At 39.1% G+C, this 20113-nt stretch overlaps 1 protein-coding gene across 4 annotated transcripts in view; it reads right to left on the reverse strand.

The window, feature by feature from the left end:
* Nucleotides 1-20113, reverse strand: part of col4a4 (collagen, type IV, alpha 4) — a 113764-nt gene that overhangs the window by 18303 nt on the left and 75348 nt on the right. For all 4 annotated transcript variants that reach the window (XM_072701759.1, XM_072701758.1, XM_072701756.1 and 1 more), the window contains exons 30-36: nucleotides 19933-20076; nucleotides 19739-19846; nucleotides 19218-19399; nucleotides 18980-19043; nucleotides 8823-8897; nucleotides 2968-3075; nucleotides 2360-2467 (exon numbers count right to left, since the gene is read on the reverse strand). In XM_072701759.1, the coding sequence (XP_072557860.1) occupies nucleotides 2360-2467; nucleotides 2968-3075; nucleotides 8823-8897; nucleotides 18980-19043; nucleotides 19218-19399; nucleotides 19739-19846; nucleotides 19933-20076 (789 nt within the window). The remainder of the gene's footprint in view (nucleotides 1-2359; nucleotides 2468-2967; nucleotides 3076-8822; nucleotides 8898-18979; nucleotides 19044-19217; nucleotides 19400-19738; nucleotides 19847-19932; nucleotides 20077-20113) is intronic.

The raw sequence follows: 20113 nt of genomic DNA on the forward strand, positions 1-20113 counted from the left end.
TATACAAAATCATGATACCCACGCTACATAATCAGAATACTGTAAACTGACAGATGCGGTGGAAACCCTGAAAACACATGCAGAAATATGGTAATACAAGCAAAAACATGTTCATTGATGCATTTAATGTTATTGAGGTACAAAAATAATTCCATCTGTTCAATTTTACTGGCTACTTTTATCTATTTTCCCAGCCCTTCCACGTAACTTTCAAGATATATAGGGACTAAAAATAGGTTTGAGTTCCTATGGTGTGAACATGGTAGAAGTTTCTGGTTTTGGAAAAAGGTTCTGGCTCCTAAAAAAAGTTCTTGCGGTGTGAAAGCACCCATTGCTTCAGTTTCTCAAAATTTGACCAGTTCCAGTTCCTCAGCTATTCAATGCATGTACAAAGTTTGAAAAACATCCCTGACATACTTTTTCAGTTACGCTCTAACAAGAACTAATTTTAAAACTGCCCTTTGTTATCACTTATGCAGCACTACTTCAATTTTGAGGCAATATGTCTCAAAATTCAATCAGTTCCACTTCATCACTTATACAATACTGCTGCATAGTTTGGAAAAGGTCAGTCAAACACTTTTTGAGTTATCGCCTGAAGAAGAAAGTATCTGTGGCAGTCCAGTCCTGAAACCATATGTATTTCCTGCTTGGAGAGGTGGGCCCAGGCACAGTTCAATCAGACTCCAGTGTGAGCAGGAAAGACAGACATGATGTCAATGATGTGAACATGTACACCATACATGAACTGGACCCAGAAGGAATGAATTGGGAAGTCCGTACAGATCGAGTAGCAACAAGCATTTAACAAACATTGCGACAAAGGGATCACTTTAGCCTATGGCACAGTGTTTGTTGGAGAGTATCCGGAGTATCCAGGAACAAATGGATGTAGCATACAAAAACTCTGAGACACTTAGTAAAATGCAGGAATATCTTTATACATGCAGTATAATTAAATAAAAATCACTGCGTTGCATATTCAATGAATCTCTGAGGCCATTTCTCACTGCGCCCAAAACGACTCCAAATAAGCCACAAAATAGAAACATTAAACATCATCTCCATTGTTCTGGGTAATAGCTCATTTCCTATGTTTTTATCAACACAAAAAGTCGAATAGGGCTTGGCGATAAAAGGGTTCATTTGTCATTGTGGCCATCACTGCTGTTTGGCAAGTGTTTGTCACATTCAGATGATAAAGAATAGCTACAATTAACCATCTGGTTTCTTCAAATTTAACTCAGGAGTAAAAAGGCCTGGCTCACAATCTCCATTCTAGTTCATCCCAAAAGTTTTCAGTGGGGTTGAGGTCAGGGTAAATTTCAGGCAAGTCATGTTCTTCCATACCATTCTCACCCAACCATGTCTTTATGGGTCTTATGGCTTTATGGCTCTTTATGGCTTTGTGCACTGGGGCACAGTCATGCTGGAACAGAAAAGGGTCTTCTCCAAACTGTTCCCACAAAGTTTGAAGCACAAAATTGTCCAAATTGTCTTGGTTTGCTGAAGCATTAATATGTTTCCTTCACTAGAAGTAAGGGGCCTAGGAAAAAGACCCATAACATTATCCCTGCTCCACCAAACTTCACAGTTGACACAATGCAGTCAGGCAGGTAATGTTCTCCTAGCATTTTCTAAACCCAAAGTCGTCCATCCAACTGCCAAAAAGAAAAACCTGATTTGTCATTTGGCAGAATACTCCGTTCCAGAGTCCAGTGGTGCCGTGCTTTACACCACTCCATCCCGCATTATGCTTGGTGATATGAGGCTTGCATGCAGTTGCTCAACCATGGAAGCCCATTCCATGAAGCTTCCAATGAACGGTTTTTGTGCTGGGGTTAATGCCAGAGGAAGCTTGGAACTCTGCAATTACTGAGTCAAGAGAGCATTGGTGACTTTTACGCATTATGTGCCTCAACACTTTAAGTGACACTGATCTGTGGCAATGGGTCTGAATGAAACACCTGAATTCAATAATTATCAGGTGTATCCCAATCCATTTGTACATATAGTGTATTTTTTGCGGCAATTTTCGCTAATGTAAATTCAGATATCGGCCCGACATTAGTTCAGAGCTCAATTACATAATGTTTTATGCAAAGTTGCTATGGAATATCAATCCTGACAACTGAACACACAACAGCCCAGACATGTTAATGCTAGTAAGAGTTTTAATTAAATTTTTAAAGCTTGCTATTTTCATATACATGGTTCATCATTGACTGAAACATCGTTTTGCGGCACATGTCTTTAACATTTTCATTAACTGCCTAAGACTTCTGCGCAGTACTGTACGCACGTTTCCTGTATATGTATGTAAATATGGATATAAATTAACATGAATTTGATTTTTTACCTGCAAGTCCTTTAGGTCCTGGATTTCCAATCAGTCCAATCTGTCCAGGGAATCCTATAAAACCTTCCTGTCCTTCTTTTCCACATGGACCTTGAAGGCCCATGTCACCTTCCAGAAAACAACAAAGATGTGAAGACTAAGATCGTGTCTTTAGGCTTAAATAAGTAATGTGTAATAAAAGATAATGGATAAAATTTTATCCTTCTGCAATGATCATTCAGAAAGATACAACCATCTTTCACCTGCTTATAAAGTCTATACAACATGTTTTATTCTTACACTTAATTTTTTACGTTTGTGAAAAATCTGACAAGCATAATTTCATGGACATTTTCATTTTTTTCATAGTGGCTATCTAATCATCATTTAGGCTGTGCAACCTCACACTCATTTCTAGTGTTTGGTAAGTTAGATCTTGAAGAGAAACTTGCATTTCATTAATTTTGAAGCCAGTTGGATGTGCCTTGGCCACATCTATCCATTAATTAAATAATTACATTTTCTTTTAAGGATAAAAATGGTTCGGGCAGTTAAAAACTTGGCTTATTTGTTAACTTTACAAACACCTAAAGGCTGCTGCTTTAATGGCAGTAGACTATTTTTATTACCTGGGTCTCCTTGTGGTCCTTCAGGCCCAGGTTCTCCAGGCAATCCTCTTTGTCCTGTATAGCCAGAGGCACCTAACAGGCCGGAGTCACCAGCGTCGCCTCTCGGACCTGGAAAGTGGTTTGAAATGGAGTATTTCTGAAACATTGCAGCAGTATCATTTGACCTTATTCTCATTTCATTAAGCGGTCCTTCTGTTGTCAGAAACACCCTATTAATGATTGAGCTCAGAGTAGACTCAGACTCTGAAACACTTCATTCACCAGGTATGTCAAGCATACCACAATTTTTTCCAAATGTTACAATGTATGTGGCTCAGAACACAGACGTACGACATCAGACAGGTAACATGAAACATAAAATATACAAGTAAGGTGCAGTTCCACTGAAGGTGCAATAATGTTATGAGGAATGTGAGAAAAAAAAGGAGAATACACAAAGGTGCAGTGTTTAAGCTGGATACCACTAGTGCTAATGCGGGTGGCTGTGCTGTTTCAGAAGAGATACTGCTTTAGGGAAGAAGCTGCTGGCCTGTCTGTGTGTCCTTGTCTTCAGGGTTCTAAGCCTCTTTCCAGAAGGAAGGGGCTGGAAGTGGGAAATATCCTGCATTATTCTTGTGGCATACTTTAGGACCCTGCTGTAATAACTGTCCTGTACAGAGGTCACAATGTTGCCAATGTTTTTTTCTGCAGTCCTTTTCACCTTTTGTAGTCTCCCTCTTTCAATTGAGGTGGAAGAGCTGAAGCAGACTGTTATGAAGGAGGTGAGGATGGATTCAATGATCGCATTATAAAACTGAATCATTAAAACCTCAGGTATACTGAATTTCTTCAGCTGTCTTAGAAATTAAAGTTTCTGTTGTGCTTTTCTGGTGATAGAGACCCAATCCCAAACCGGTCCCTACACACTCTGCCTCACCACTCCGCCTTTGTTTGCGCATTCCCGAGACCCATCGCCATGTTGAAGTGTGTCTAAAAGCAGCAAGGGCTAAAGGGCAGTGGTCGATTATGCCCTTCTGAAGCAAGTCAGCAACGATGGTGGCTTGTGTGATTCCACTACCACTTCCATATCCCACAATTCCTAGTGCACAGGAAACAGAACTGCGCGAAAAAAGAAAAAAATACACAATGTCATGTTCTTGATAATGTAATAATTGGATTCTAACAGCACTGTGAAACACATAGAAAGTCTATGTTACATGTTATAATTCATCGCTGCAGAAAATTAGGAAAGCAACTATTTGTAGCTGGTCAGTAGAGATAGATTTTATCGTGATTCGATTAAGAGAGATTTTGTGTACTTCACAAACTAGAAACCACGCGAAGAAACGTTCGTATGCAAACTCGATCAACATCACAACAGCAATAACAATTTATGTTTCATATTTGCCAGTTTTTTCCCTCTACAGATCTGATCTGGTATTTGGTACAGAAGTAATGCGTAATGTTTTATGTGTGTACACTAAGTTAGCTATGATAGAAATTGTACAATCGTCAATATGACACGTGTACATACTTCAAATTGCTCAGTCAGTGCAATAAGATGACATAGCCTTCATCCTCTTGCATTAGATAAGCTTTGTGCTTTTTTTAAATAACTGATATGTCATTAAAGAAAATACAATACAGCTTCTTCATTTTGTCAGATCACTACGTAATGCATTTCCTCTTTCCGGTAAAGAAGACTGTAAAAAGGCGCTGCGAGGGCAAGTCTGTCTCAAATCTTTCTTGTGACAATTTCCTTCAGTTTAAGTGCATAGGGCGTGTTGTGAGGATGCCTCAGAGGGAGTGTGACTCGAAATGAAGGCAGAGTGTCGAGGGTATAGTTTGCGATTGGGGTAGAGTCTGTATTACATTCCCACTTCTGGTTTCTGGGTATGGTGGTACCAAGAAAGTTAAGTGACTCCGCAGTGGAGGCCATAGAGCCATTGATGCTGAAGGGGGGCTGCCTTTTGAAATTCACAACCAACGTTTTAGTCTTCTGAGTTCTGAGCACCAGATAATTTTGCCTGCACCAAGACATTAACTGCATGATTTGGTTTCTGTAACAAGATTTATTACCATTAGTTATGAGAATGACCACAATTGTGTCATAGGAAAACTGTAGGATTTTCACTGAAGTCTTTAGGGGTGCAGTCATTGGTATACAGACTGAATAGAAGGGGTGACAAAATATAGCCTTGGGGAGCACCAGTGCTGAGGGGGTCAGATGTACAGTATGTCTCTGCAGCTGTACCTACTTTCTTCTGTCTGTAAGGAAATCTGTGACTAAATGATAGGTGGAATACTGTACGGACAGCTGGGAGATCAGCTGACCTGCAGCAGCTCAGGAAAAATAGTATTAAAAGCTGAGCTGACATCCACAAACAGTACTCTTGAATAGGTCTAGTATTGAGTGCAAGACCAGGTTAACAACATCATTCACAGACTTGGTGGTCCTGTATACAAACTGCAAGGGGTCAAGCAGAGTGCTTGTTATGGCTTTCAGGTAGATCAAGACAAGGTGCTAAAAGGCTTTCATAACTGCAAAAGTCAAGGTAATAGGTCTGGAGTCATTTAGACCTTTGACTGTAGTCTTCTGGGGGACTGGGATGTGAAACATGTGGAAACAGAGCATAAATCTGGTTATTTATTGAAAATGTTGGTCACAGCAGCTTGGGGTAGCTTTTGATACCAGGTTGGGGCTGGAAGCCTTTTTCACCTTTTCTGCAGACATCCTGTTTACAGATGGTGAAGGGGGTTGGGGGGCCAGAGGGAAATTGAAGGTGGAGAAGTGGAGCTGACTTTTTGAGTTGCAGTCATGAATTTTGGGGGGAGAATGATTGGGAAATAAAGGCTGGGAATTATCCTTTGTCATCTGAAATCTGCAATGGAACTCGTTCATTTGGTTGGAGAGCTGGCCATTATCTGTGAGAGGGTTGGGATTCCTCACCTTATACTTAACAATCCCCTGTATGCTTCTGCAGACTCCTAAATCCAGTGTCGTTGTCTCCCCAGAGCTGTCTGAGTTCTGCCTAACATCATGCCTTGTTATTATTGTACCTCACCCAGTGTTTTACTGGGATGCAGAAGTTTCTGCAGAAGCTGATGTACAATGGCACAACATGTGTGTATTAATCTAGCCCATCTGAGTCTTTGAAAATGTTCCAGTTTGGGATGTAAAAGCAGCTTTGTAGGTTTCCGATGGCATGACTAATCCACTGTTGAATTGCTGAATTGAACTGTTTGTTGATTTTTAATTTCTGTCTAAGTTGGAATCAAGTGAATGAGACTGTGATCAGAATGCCTGAGACATGCTCATGCCACAGTTTGATAAGCATCTTTAACTGCGGTGTAACAGTGATCCAGAATATAATGACCAGGGGTGTATTTCCCGAATAACGAAAGATCTTAGCAAATAATGAACAAGATTAAGAATAATGTAGGTAAAGAATGAGTGAGATTTGAGAGTTTTTTCTAAAACCCTTTCTTATACCAGATTCAATGAGAAATCTTTACCTTTTGTTGGCTCCTTCCCAACATCCTTGTGAGAAACGCACAGACTGGTCGATAACAGGATTATCAATCATACATATTTCAATAGTGAAATGTATGTTACATTATCGTCAAATCAGGCTATGCAAATGTAAAAATAATAAACTAAAATATCTATCAAAAAATGTGAAAGCACACAAAACTAAGACGAAAATAAATTAACTTTAGTTGAAAATATATTAATAGGCTCAAAACATGATGTAGCTTCCTTGTAAAAAAGAACAATGGCAAGTAGCAATAATAAACGGAAGCAACACTCGTCAAAAGTAGAGTTATAGCACCTTATTGAGAAGGTGGTTAAAAATAAATTAACAAAATAATTACTGCAGTGTTGTGTAGAGTAGCACACACAACAGCACAGCAGCATTCAGACCCCCTCCTTCCCAAGGATTTGAATAAAATTTAAACTGTTCACAAAGAAATTCAAGTTCACACAAAATTAAATTGAACAAATTAAATTGAAACTGAAAATAAACTGAAGATATAGAAAAGATAGTTCAAATGCAGTAGCATTCAATAACGTTTAATAGCCTGGGTATTATACAATTATGCTGAATGATGATTTCTTTATTTTTAGCAACACAATCCTAACAACACTTCTCTGCTTTGTAGGCTACTCCATTAATGTATTTCCATACACAAAAGACACATAATTCATTACTACAAAACTTTATATGCATTATAATGGTTGGTATAAGAATTCATTTTTGACATTACAGCATCTTCTATTGACAGTCTTAAGGCATTATAGTGTTGATTATAATACGTCATAAGCTCCAATGAAGCTCTCATCATAATGCATTACAAAGCATCCTAAATTCTTATACTGATCATTATAATGCAAAGTATCTATAATATATTATAGATGAGTGCTTCAAGTACCTGATATTTGAAATCTTTGCATTAAATATCTATAAAGTCAAAAAGGAGTTGAAAGTAATAAACTATAGCTAAATTGAACTTGGTATTATCCATCAATAGAGTAATGGAAAAGGCAAGCCAATATTTCACATTCTGATTAATTCACCATAGGTCCCTACTTATACACAGAAAACACACTCTTTTTTTTATTAAAAACTAATTTCACAGAACATGAATTTCAAAAACACACTATATATGAGTGAACAAGATCAAAAATAACTATGATTGCTTCGGGTATCACGTGTAGAGTTCATGCAAAAACAATGGCAGTAAATTTCAAAATGAATAAACCGCTAACTTATTTGACAATGGATAAATCACAAATAATTATGCTGCTGCTAAATAATATTTTAAAACAGCTCATTTAGTACTCGATTCTAATATTTATTTTTTTTATATACGTTTTTAAATATTCAAATTTCTGACAATACTGATTCATTCCTACACAAAAGACATCTTGCCAGCTCAACACGGGCCTGCATCCCTGTGGGGTTTTCAACACATTTTTGAGTCAGTTATCCTCTTAAAATGTCTTTCAAGGGCTGGGAGATATAGCAAAATATTCTGTCACAATTCTTTTCTATATCAGTTAATATCAATCATCATGAATCAGTATGAAGCAGTAAACAACAGTAAATTTTCAGATGGTTAGTATTATCATTTAAAATTTTAATTATCATTAAAACTACGACTGATTACCATGCTTCGAAAAACTCATGTTAAATACTGTCCAGCATCAACCAAAATCACCAATAATCTGCCAGAGGCAGGAGCTCAGGCGCAGCATGAATTAAATTTTCCTACCATTTCAACTCTATTTGTGACATGATTGAAGTAATTACATTTTTTACTAGAAGATAGATAGATAGATAGATAGATAGATACTGTAGATAGATAGGTTGGTTGGTTGGTTGCATTGTTAAAGACTCAGGTGGCATCCTTTAAATTTCCTGTGAAGGAGCGCTCTTCTCTTACTATCTCCCTATCACCAAAACAGTAGCATGTGGTGTGCTCCGCTAAGCCGATCAACGTCAATGAGTTTTTTTTTTTTTTTGGGCATAGGTTGTCCATGTTTAAAAAACTACCATATGATTGACTGAAATTGTGTTAATTTCTCTGTTATGATAGGTTGATGTGTGCTATCAATCAATGTTCCTTATGGACAGTTTACTGAACATTCTTTTTTTATAATTTAAACTTTATATGATAATCGTTTATATTGCCCAGACCAATGAGGAATGTATCCTAAATAATTTTGGACATTAGTGTTCCTCTGTTTTAAAATATAAATTTATATATATATATATCAGTGCTTAGGTTAGATGAAAAGTGACATAACCCACAATGTTATGCATATTACTGAAATTACTTATAAGACAATTAATTGTTCACAAGACACTTACCACATGCACCATTGTCTCCAGGGTTTCCTCTCTCTCCTGCTATTCCTTTATCAAAAATAGATTCTCCCTTTTCACCTATGCAAAAGAAAATATTGTTTTTCACAACACACTTGTTCAAGTTAAGACAAGATAATACAACCACTTTCTTTTTATATTCTCTGAAATTTGGGGAATACATATGGTTTCTGCCATTGCCGCAGAAGCCATGGTATGTAGAGTGATACATCCAAAACCATTTCAGGGAGCTTTTTCAAACTTTGCACCAGTTTAAATTTTGAGACTGCCCCAAAATGGAATTAGCACCACATAGTGTCATGACATGAAGGATGAAGGAAGGTGTTGGGCAAAACAGAAACATTTTTTTATTTTTTTTATTGAACTAAACTTAAACTGAACAAACTTGAGCTGAAAATAAACAGGACCACGAGGGATTAAAACAAGAAGATTAGAAGGACATGGGCTAGCAGATGGCACAATGTTAATTTGTATGTCAGAGAGAGGTGAATAGTGAGATTGTTATCAATGTCATATCAATGTACAGTATACGTTCTTGTTTATCCGGTTCATTTTGCATTTAAATGCTGAAAAAAACATATTTAGGTGTAATTTTTTGGGACCAGGAACCAATTAATTGGTTTTCCATTATTTCTTATGGGGAAAATTTGATCAAAACTCAAACTTTTTAGGATTCGATCCGCAGTTCTGAACGGATTAAGTTCTGAGGTACCACTGTACTATTTTGGCTGCTCAGTGCGGAAGAGGAAGATAATGGGGAAGCAGTCAGAAATATTGACTGGAGACAAACAGGCTATATTTACTCTATTTACTATATATTTGAGGATCATATGGCCTGATGAATGCGTTGTAATGAAACAGCTTCATGAACCAAATACATTGCTTGATTACATAGTATTGTTTAACATGTGGACATGATATGAGGGAATAGCAAAGATAGGATGCCACTGATGGTGATTGGCTGACTGGCCATGAGCCTAAAGGGATGCAGAGATGTACAAGGTCATCATGCACTCTGCCCGCTCACAAGAGCCCCTGTCTTAACCAATGGGGTAGAAGAATTTCTTTTAAAGTGAGTTGCAGAAATGTATAAAACTTGAGCATTTTCTTTGTTCAGAGATTCACTTCTTAGGAACGGGGATACTCTCTTTCTTTGCTGTCAACTCCAGGGTGCCCTGCCTTAATGAAAGAAATTTAATCTTACCCAAGTTGTGTCAGGTAAATTTACTTCATGCCTGGTGCTGAGCAGAATTTAGAGAAGGTGAAATGAGTACAGATTTCTTACTTCCACAAATAATTGGACTAGCAAGGACAAGACAAACGGGTAGTTAAATACAGAAACTAATGCAGGGCAACAAGCATCAGGTGTGGCCCATCAAGACCATGTGAGAGAAGAGAGAGGATGGTCAGGCAGGGTATGGGATGTGACCCACAGTGACAGTAACAAAAAGGCAGATTTTACTTGATCCTGTTAAGGCAATAACTTAAAAACCATTTTATAGATCTTTTTCAAACTTTGCACAGGCATTGTATGGGTGAGGAACTAAAACTGATTAAGCCGAGACTGCTCCAAAAATGAAGCAGAACCACTGATAGCAAAAAAGGGCACTTGACAATAACTCATAATTTTTGTATTGTTGAGGTGACGAACTGGAATCTCATCAAAACTGAAGCAGTGCCACACAGTGATAGAAAAGAGAAGGCCAGCTCAGCCGCTTGATTTTATCAACATAATAACTCAAAAATGATTTAGAAATGTGCACTTGATCAGAACAAAATTGTAACTACTGCAGAGGGCAGCAAAACCGCAAGACAGAGGGCAGCCAATGGTGAAAACAGATGCTGCAGCCAACATCTTTTGAACACAGCCATCTGCCATCTAAACTTATTCCGTGGATCTTTTTGCAGACTTCACAGGAACCTTGTACAGCTCAGTGATTGTAAACCTGTAGGGTGCGAGATGATTTTCTAAATGTAACCGGTACGAGTAGCTCTAACATAGATGTGAAGGGGACTTTTACTTTGACATTTGGGTGCGGTATTCCACCATATTTATGCCCTCATTGTCTCACGATCTGGAGTGAACTACCGTTTGGTCTTGTTAACGGTCAATTGGGAGGAGGGATTGTGGCATTTAAACTTGCGGAGTGCATTATTCCTCCGGATAATTTAGGATTTAAGAAGAACGTTCACCGTGAAGTTTGAGTGTATTGATGGTGGGATATGAAAATGTTTGCCTACGGGCACAAGCGGGAGAAGTCACACATCCAGACTAAGATCGGTCACAAGTACAACGTAGGGGTTTTATCTTTTCTGAGTAATGCTGAATTATTGTTGAGCATAACGGAGTTTTAACTATTGATGTACGTGATTTTTATTATATAGAAGACGATCGAAGGTGAAAACCTTATCGGCTGGTGTGAGTCTGGGATCCTCTGGGATTATATAGAGGCTGCCCTTGTATGACGTACATGTCCCTGTTTTTACGTTTATTACAAGGAATAGAGAGTGTAGGACTGGATGATATGGCAAAAATTTATATCACGATATATTTCTTAATTTTGGTCGATACGATATAATTCCGATATCGATATGGACAATATTAAAAAGCCTCAGGAAAAAACTGCCGAGGACACGCACAATGGATGTCTGCAAACTGAATTTGCAAAGTCTATAATACCTCCAGGCTCCTCCTATTAAAATTATATAATTTTTTTTTTAATAAAAACAGTACAAAAAAAAAGGTTCACTTTTTATTTGTATTTGGCCTTTACAAACAAGAAATGTGAAATAAACTATCAAATAAATAAAACTCTCAGACTCAGCTTATTAACAATAATATATTTCCATTTAAACTAGAACAGGCTGATTATTGATATACAGTCGAACCCGGTTATGTCGCCGGCCTAGGGGGTTGCCAAAAAGCGTCGAGATAACCGATGATCGAGATAACCGAAAACCAATATGGCAGCAATATATTAGCATCTGCTTGAAATGTATTTATGTGCGTTAATAACTGAGAATGTACATGCACGGGTTTTTGGCATTGCCGCGATTTATTTGACGCGATCGGCATGCTATAAATATGTACATACATCGGGGCCGGTTCTAGACATGCATATATGAGGGGGCAGACAGAAATGTGAAGGGGGCACATGGTGGCGACAAAGGCGGGAAAGGGGTGGGGTGGTGCTCTGGATAATTGTTTTTGTCATGTAATTGGATTGCACTTTGTCAGGCCTCTGCCCTAAGACCTGTCCAACTTGGGTGTCCCACCTGAAGGCTAAGCTTCTGCTGGTGTAGCTCCTAGGGTCACTGAGGCACGCAAAGCCCCTGACCACAGTAAGGTGGCAATCCCTCAGGGGGAAAACTGAAAATTAAAACAAAAAATAAAATAAAATATTCCTCATCAGATTAAAAACAAGACATTTACCTTAATTGGATGGCCTATATCAAACATATTTGAACCCAACAAAACACTTTTCACTATTGCCAATATCACCAAAACTAAAAAGGGTAGGCTAAGTTATGAAAAAGAAAAAATCAATTCACCGAGTCTTGAAATATAAAACTGAAAAATAGGATCGGTCAGGGTTCATTTCACTACATGTTGTACTTGTTATAACTATGTATGTGACGAATAAAGAATCTTGAAATCACAACGAACAAGTCGCTCAATGAGAATGAATGACGTAACCGACTGGCTAAGCTGCTTCTAGCGCCAAGGTGGTTCAAATGGTACGATCCACACTAGGGGTGTCTAAAATCGTTTTACATAAAATTTTCCTACAAGGTGAGGTTATCTTTCTTAAAAAAAAAAAAAAAAAAACAAGAAAAATGTTAATACCCCCCCCCCCCAAACTGCTATTTTTGTCTATTTGGGGGGGGTACAGTACCCCCCGATCAAGACCCCCCCAAATAGACAAAAATAATTCGAACCATGATCTCACTAGTCGCTATGATTTTGACGAGAGAGACTGCTGTTTCCTCTAAACCTTCCGCAATCACGCAGCTCATTTCGCTCTGCCCTGCCTACTGAGAAACTGGCTCATTTGCATACTAACAGTGATTGGATGTTTAGCTGGGGGGAGGGTGAGTGGGGGATCTGCCGAGTGCTGCGTGAGCCCGCGCACAAACAGAACACGGAGGGAAAGAGCGAACAAGAAGTGAAACTTATCATCTCGTTTGTGCCTTTTTCAGTGGATTTTTCAGCTACTGTAGTAAATCTTGTCCATATTCAGTTTGTGGGTAATTATTATTTTCTTCCTCAACTTCTAAAAATTTGATTTAAGGGGGCAGGACGTTTGCTTAAGGGGGCGTTGCCCCAGCGTAGAGCCGGCCCCGACATACATGTTGGCTAACAAAAGGCATACCACCAACTAACAGCAGAGATTTACCAGTATACAATAAAAACCACCGTCGTTTCTTGATACAAACCTTTAATTATATTCTCCAACATTGAAAACACAAAGATCGCTCACAAAATCACAAAAAACCTGCGGGGTGTACTGTAGTTCGTTTTTACAAAAAGCTAACCAGTGTCAAAATTAAATTCACGAGTCATTTCGCTCTGACACAGCTCTGAAAAGTATCATACACGTGGTTACTATGGTTTCTTTACAAAGTCTAAAATGCTTTGTTGCTTTTGCCTTTAACAGTCTGCTTGAAAACAAATGCTTCAATATTATTTATGCTGTCTAAAAAAGTTTTACCTGATCACGTTTCACAGCTGCGTTGTTCAGCAAATTACCATGCGAATGCGATTTGAATACGCGCTGTTTAGCACTTGTGATAAATTTTTAAAAGCCGGTGAATATATATAATATTCAAATGTATATCGAAATATCGGAAATGTGTTTAAAAATCGTATCACCGTTATCGAAAAAAATTCTATCGCGATATATATTGATATCGAATTATTGTCCAGCCCTAAGAGAGTGCAGGTTTTATAAACTGTTTTGGTATTTGCAGGGAACGGCAGCAGTTGGGGAGCTATAGTCGCTGTTTCTCTTCCCCTCTTTTAGTGTGCATGTTATATCCTGTTATTTCAAGTTACCTTTGTATCTTAAACTGTTACCATTCTGTTAATACAGTTTAATGCATCTGGTGGCCCTTTAGTACCCTCTAGTAGGCCTTACCCTGAGCTTATTAGTTGGGATGTTGGCTAGTGCTCTTGTGACCCCAGGGTATGTAATTTGGCTAAATTTAATGTGGGAGATCTTAATCATGTTGTAAGGCTATAGGCCTTGCAGGCCCCGTCGCTCTGAACTCTGACAAACCTGCAATGTTTCACCCAGTGTCCTAAGGCAAAGGTCCACGGGCTCTGACAACACTGGACCCAAATCACCAGATCACCACATCAAAAGGGACACTTCACCCCCACTGGGCAGCCAGAACCCCACAGCCAAATTCCAGCGACAAGGCCTGGCTGCCTCAAAACACAGATGCATCCTACACTCACTAACTCACATGAACACAGGAGGTATTACCCCAGACTAACATTAGGGACACATACACCCATGTTTGGTCTCGTTTGAATGGTCACAGTACGACGAGTACAATACTCTCAACCTAAAAGCACTATGTTCTCACATAAGAGAAATATAGAAAATAAGACTAAACCCACCAAAGTGGACAACCTTATCACCTGGAATTCCCACATTCCTCCTAAAGCAATTTGATTGGCTGAGAGTCTGAGAATTGATAAGATCAGCAGTTCTCCAGGACACACACACAAGATCAAGTCCCTAAAATAATCAATCACAATATTTGGTCAGGAAATTTAGTCTTCAAAGACATTCTGTCACTTGGTTTGGAATACTTGCACCTTTTCGTTGCACCTTTTCCAAGGCAGCAATGTCCTTCTTAAGGTATGGTGACCAAACCTGCACACAATATTCTAGGCAGGTGGTGTAGCAGATACTGATCTAGCAGCAGAGAGGCTACAACGGGACCTGGATTTAATCAGCAACTGGGCTGATACCTGGCAGATTAAATTTTACATAGATAAATGTAAGGTAATCCATGCAGGGAGCAGAAATATAAAGTACAGATATTTCATGGGTTCCACTGAAATAAAGGTAGCTGATTACGAGAAAGATCTCAGTGTGTATGTTGATGCTTCCATGTCCCACTCTCGCCAGTGTGGGGAAGCATTAAAAAAAGACCAATAGAATGTTGGGTTACATCTCTAGGTGTGTGTAGTTTAAGTCAAGGGAGGTGATGCTACGATTATATAATTCCTTGCTAAGACCCCACCTAGAATATTGTGTGTTAGAAGGACATTCCTGCCTTGGAAAAGGTGCAACGTAGGGCTACGAGAATGATTCCTGGTCTTAGAAGAATGTCTTATGAGGAGAGGCTAGCTGAGCTAAATCTGTTTAGCATCAAGCAAAGGAGAATATGGGGGGGGGGGACATGATCCAGGTATATAAGATTTTAACAGGTCTGGATGCTGTTTCAATATTAGTTTAAATACTAGAACTCATGGCCATAAGTGGAAATTAGCAGGAGAACATTTTAAAATGAATTTCAGGAAGCACTTCTTTACACAGCTTGTAGTTAGAGTATGGAATAGTCTTCCTACTAGTGTAGCGCAAGCTAAAACCCTGGGTTCCTTTAAATCAAAGCTAGATAACAACTCTGAGCTATTAGTTAAGTTCTCCCCAAACGAGCTTGATGGGCCGAATGGCCTCCTCTTGTTTGTAAATTTCCAATGTTCTTACTTAAGGAAGAGCTCCAGAGTAGCAAAGGGAGACACTCTATAATCAGAGCTCTCACATAGTGCTGCATGAATCTACATCTGTAATCAGATATTTTCTGCAGTTACTCTGTGCCCACTGAGCTGAGGTATGTAATTGTTTTGACTTGATGGTATAGTTTAGGAATTAGTGGCCACATGTTAGAATTAGAGTATTGTTATATTTGGTTAAATTGGTGTGTCTTGTATTAATTGGGAATAAACTGTGTTTTGATTACTTCTTGGCTGTCTGACTTTGCTAACTACTGTATGTTTCTGCTAGATAGGGGTTATTTCCCCAATCAAAGTCAAACTGACATTTAGCTCGGGTATATTAGTTTCATTACATCTAACACTATCTTGCAGCCTCTAACTCGACCCCGTTTCTCCAGGACCCGATGCAACTGCCCAAGCTGAGTTATGGTGAATACCGGCTCAGCCTCTGAGGCATGCACATGCTTAGTTACAGTAAAAGACTGGCTCAGCCTCTGAGGCGCGCACACACTGAGTTACGGAAAAGACCAGCTCACAAGCTCAGATATGGCAAGTGTCGGCTGAGCCTCTGAGGAGTTATATGTTGCTGGGCCTGAACGGTCGTCTAGGCTGACACTGTGTTAAATTGTTGTGATTTCCCAACTTCTGAACAGAGTCCTATGTAACAGATCTGCAGATCGCCCTATCAGCAAAGGTGAATCCAGTGTACTCCACTGTCCGGGATTAATGGGAGTTCAGCATTAGAAGGCAAAGCCCAGGAGTAATCTGAAAAACAGAAATGTCATGACTAAAACATAATAAAAGGTCTTTAATTAAATTGGAGTCAGATATAATTCGGTTTTACCTAAAAGGGTAAGTAACTTTGCAGGACCACTCGGAAGGACCTACACACATTCCAACCCTTCGGCTGTCCAATTTGATTCTGCCATTGGGCCATTGGATGGTTCCCTACAATGTCAACTTCCTTTTTGGAGACATTGGGACAGTGTGTCAGGTGTGCGGTATTTTAATTTGCTGAAATTTACCACAGAAAATGCTCCAGGGTCACCGCAGAAATGGCTTTACCATGCAGTTGGATCCCAAGCTTTGCCCTCAGCTGTATATGTGTGTGTCTGAGTATGTTTAAAAAGAAGAGCGATTATCCACATTTACCCATTAACCCTCTGGAGTCGACGGCATCGTCGGCGATGCCGAGTATCTTTCTTGTGTATTTCACTTCATAACTCGCTGAAATCTTATTATAGAAACATGAAAAAAATGCTGACTAAATCCGTAATCGGTCTTCTTTTCAAAACATCAATAGTCGGAAGTATTAAAGTTTTTAAAATTAGGTTAAATTGGTAAAAAAGTAAACCATGTCACCTTACTCTGTCTTACCTGCATCGGGGGCATGTAGTACCACTGTCACCCAAAGATCGCTATTCACATTCTAAATAGCCACATTAGCATTCGCATGGTAATTTGATGAACAATGCAGTGGTGAAACGCGATCCAGATACATCCCCATCAGCGCCATAAAAGGGGGGGAGGGATATGGCCAAGTGTCAATGGCTCATTCATACACATGAAAGTTACTACATATTCAATGAAAGGAGCCAGAAATAGTGACATGAGTTTGTTTTTTTTATTTATTTATCCAACTGAATGTTGCAACTACACCATTTAGTCATCTTCATGTAGCCAAGTCTTTGGTGATCAGATATCTGGGATCAAAACAAACTTCCACCATTGCTTACTATGTACTTTTATAATGTTTCTGCAAGTGTTCCAAACTGCATTTTGCAATGTCTATACTTTGATGTCAAATTACAAACTTCACATAAATCTGACATATTTACAAAGCACACTAAGATTAAGATGAGTTTTATGCCAAAACAAATATATAAGAAATAATTTATTTGCCATGAATTAAGTTTATGATATTGAATGAAATGTGTGACCATGCCCCAGTTAGTAAAAGTGTGTTCCCTACCCCTAGACTCCAGAGGGTTAAAAATGTGAGTTCAGCCATCAGACAGGATGAAGTCATTAGTTTCCTAATATTCCTTGTTGTTTTGTCAGCCAGGAATGTACTCTGAGTGAGAAAGCCAAGAGTTAAAAATACTTTGATTTGTAAATACTGTCCTTGTTGTTTGTAGCTAATCTCTTGTGTAAGCTGTAAATTAGAATGTTCATTTTTTTGTTGATTTTTGGCGATAATTTTCCCTTTGAACCCCTGATAAATACAGCCCATAGACACTCACTAATGCCGTGCTTCATTAGAAATCTATCACATATATTTTGTTTTAATGGAGAATGGACAAAAGCTTATTTGTGGATATGCTTCGATGGTATGTTTTTGTAGCTGGCCCTTGTACTTCTCTGCAAGTCTTTTAGAGTATCATACATATTTTTTGCTAGGCAATGTTGACTAGACAGATGGACTTGCAATCATATATTTTAAACAAACCTGGAATGCAGGCTTTTCCACAAGGTGATTGGGAAGTGTCTCAACAAGTCATTATACTGTAGACTACCAATAACATTAATGCTCACGACCTGCAAGATTCACCTGTTCTCACATAGCCAGAGTTTGTGGGGAGTGGGGGTGCAATGCCCTCCCAGTTCCCTTAGTCAAAATTGCAATTAACAGGTTAGATCAACATTGTTGGCACTTTGAAACTTTGCATAAGGCATTTGTTGGTAACCTATAGGCAGTGCATACTTTGTAAACTCAGAGGTGCCGAAGCTCATAAAGAACACAGACATACTAGACACAACTCGATCTTTAACAATAATCTGCTAGTAATTAGTCAAATATGAAACAGTGTAACATTTTCTATCTATACCTGTTAATTACATGAAACTTTTCATCTGCATTAAACTTTTCTTCTCACTAGCATTAGAATCCACAAATGCTGCTGCTCTCCCCAGTCTCTGCTTATTCTCATTAGCATTAGCATCCACAAACACTGCTCCTCTCTTCACTGTCTCTGCTTGTTCTCATTAGCATCTACAAGCGTCGTTCCTCTCCTGTCTCTGCTTGTTCTCATTAGCATTAGCATCCACAAATGCTGCTGCGCTTCCCAGTCTCTGCTTGTTCTCATTAGCATCTACAAGCGTTGTTCCTCTCCTGTCTCTGCTAATGATTCTACATTAAGATTTCAGTTAGATATAAACTGAAATAGATGCAAAAAATATGCTGCATCGTATAACTCTAACATTACCAGGTGATCCATCCAGTACATCTAGAAATTGTACAAATTGGTGAGTGTGGGAAGAGTACGGATTAGATGAGCACACCAAATGAGCACCAAATCTAGTTTCTCCACATCATTCACATAATTGTAGCTCAAAATGAATACAAATCTAAACATACTAATGTTGTGAATATCCCCCAGGGGAGAGGTGTGCTTCACAGACTGCCTACCTTTCAAGCCCTTGGCACCAGTAGGACCTGGATTCCCAGGTATTCCACTTGGCCCACAGTCTCCCTAGCAGAGAGACCTTAATGAGTATAATATTGTGAATCTAGCACATGAGCACATGCTACACAACCATTACATTATACATTACCACAATTATACTATCACAATATACAAAAACTTCAGTATCATTGAACAATGTTACGAAAATGAAATAAGCTTTAGACAAGCTGCAAATCTTACTGGGTCTCCACATTCACCACGGAATCCAGGATTACCCCGGCATCCACGAGAACCAGGTAGGCCACATAAGCCACGTACACCACACTTTCCTGGTGGTCCTTGAGGACCACACTCTGGGCCAGGTGGTCCAGGACTTCCATTCAAGCCAGGAGGGCCACACTTCCCGGGCTGGCCTTTGACTCCTTCAGTCACATAATTATAGAGCCAACACATCTCACTCTACATTCCACACAGAACAATCACATGGATTTTTTCCTGACATGCACCATGATTATTTCCATAATGCTCTGACAGTTAATGAGGTACATCAGTCTAATTAGGCCGTACAACACCAACAAATAGATTTTGAGTACGGATTCAGTAAGAAAATTAAGTCATATCTCAGCAGAAGCCCTACCTGACACAATGTTGTCTTGACTATCTTTTAATATGTTCTTGAAATGTTCAGCACTAATTAAACAACCTCAACCTTACTTTCCAGCACTTAAGCTCAAGTTGAAGAATAGGCTCAGCTTCCTCACCTCTGGGCCCAGGGGTCCCATCCAAACCATGCGGTCCAGGGAACCCTTTACTACCTGGAATGTTATTCACATTGGTGCCTCCCTGTTGTCCCAGTACACCCTGAAAACCTGGGATATGAGACAACAGTCATTATTTACTGGGGTAGGCTAAACACTTGTCAGTTTGTAAGTGACTTTTATATTCTAGGTACTACCTTTCACTCCTTTGTATCCAATATCCCCACAGGGACCAGGATGACCACTGAAGCCCTTCTCCCCTTTATTCCCTCGAGGCCCAAGACAGCCAGTTTTTCCAGGGCAACCAGCTAATCCATCTTGACCAGGCACGCCACAGATGCCTGCAAGTACAAAATCAGAGTGTATGCTTTTGGAAAT

The sequence above is a fragment of the Paramormyrops kingsleyae genome, chromosome 17, assembly GCF_048594095.1.
Source record: "Paramormyrops kingsleyae isolate MSU_618 chromosome 17, PKINGS_0.4, whole genome shotgun sequence".
Taxonomy (NCBI): domain Eukaryota; kingdom Metazoa; phylum Chordata; class Actinopteri; order Osteoglossiformes; family Mormyridae; genus Paramormyrops; species Paramormyrops kingsleyae.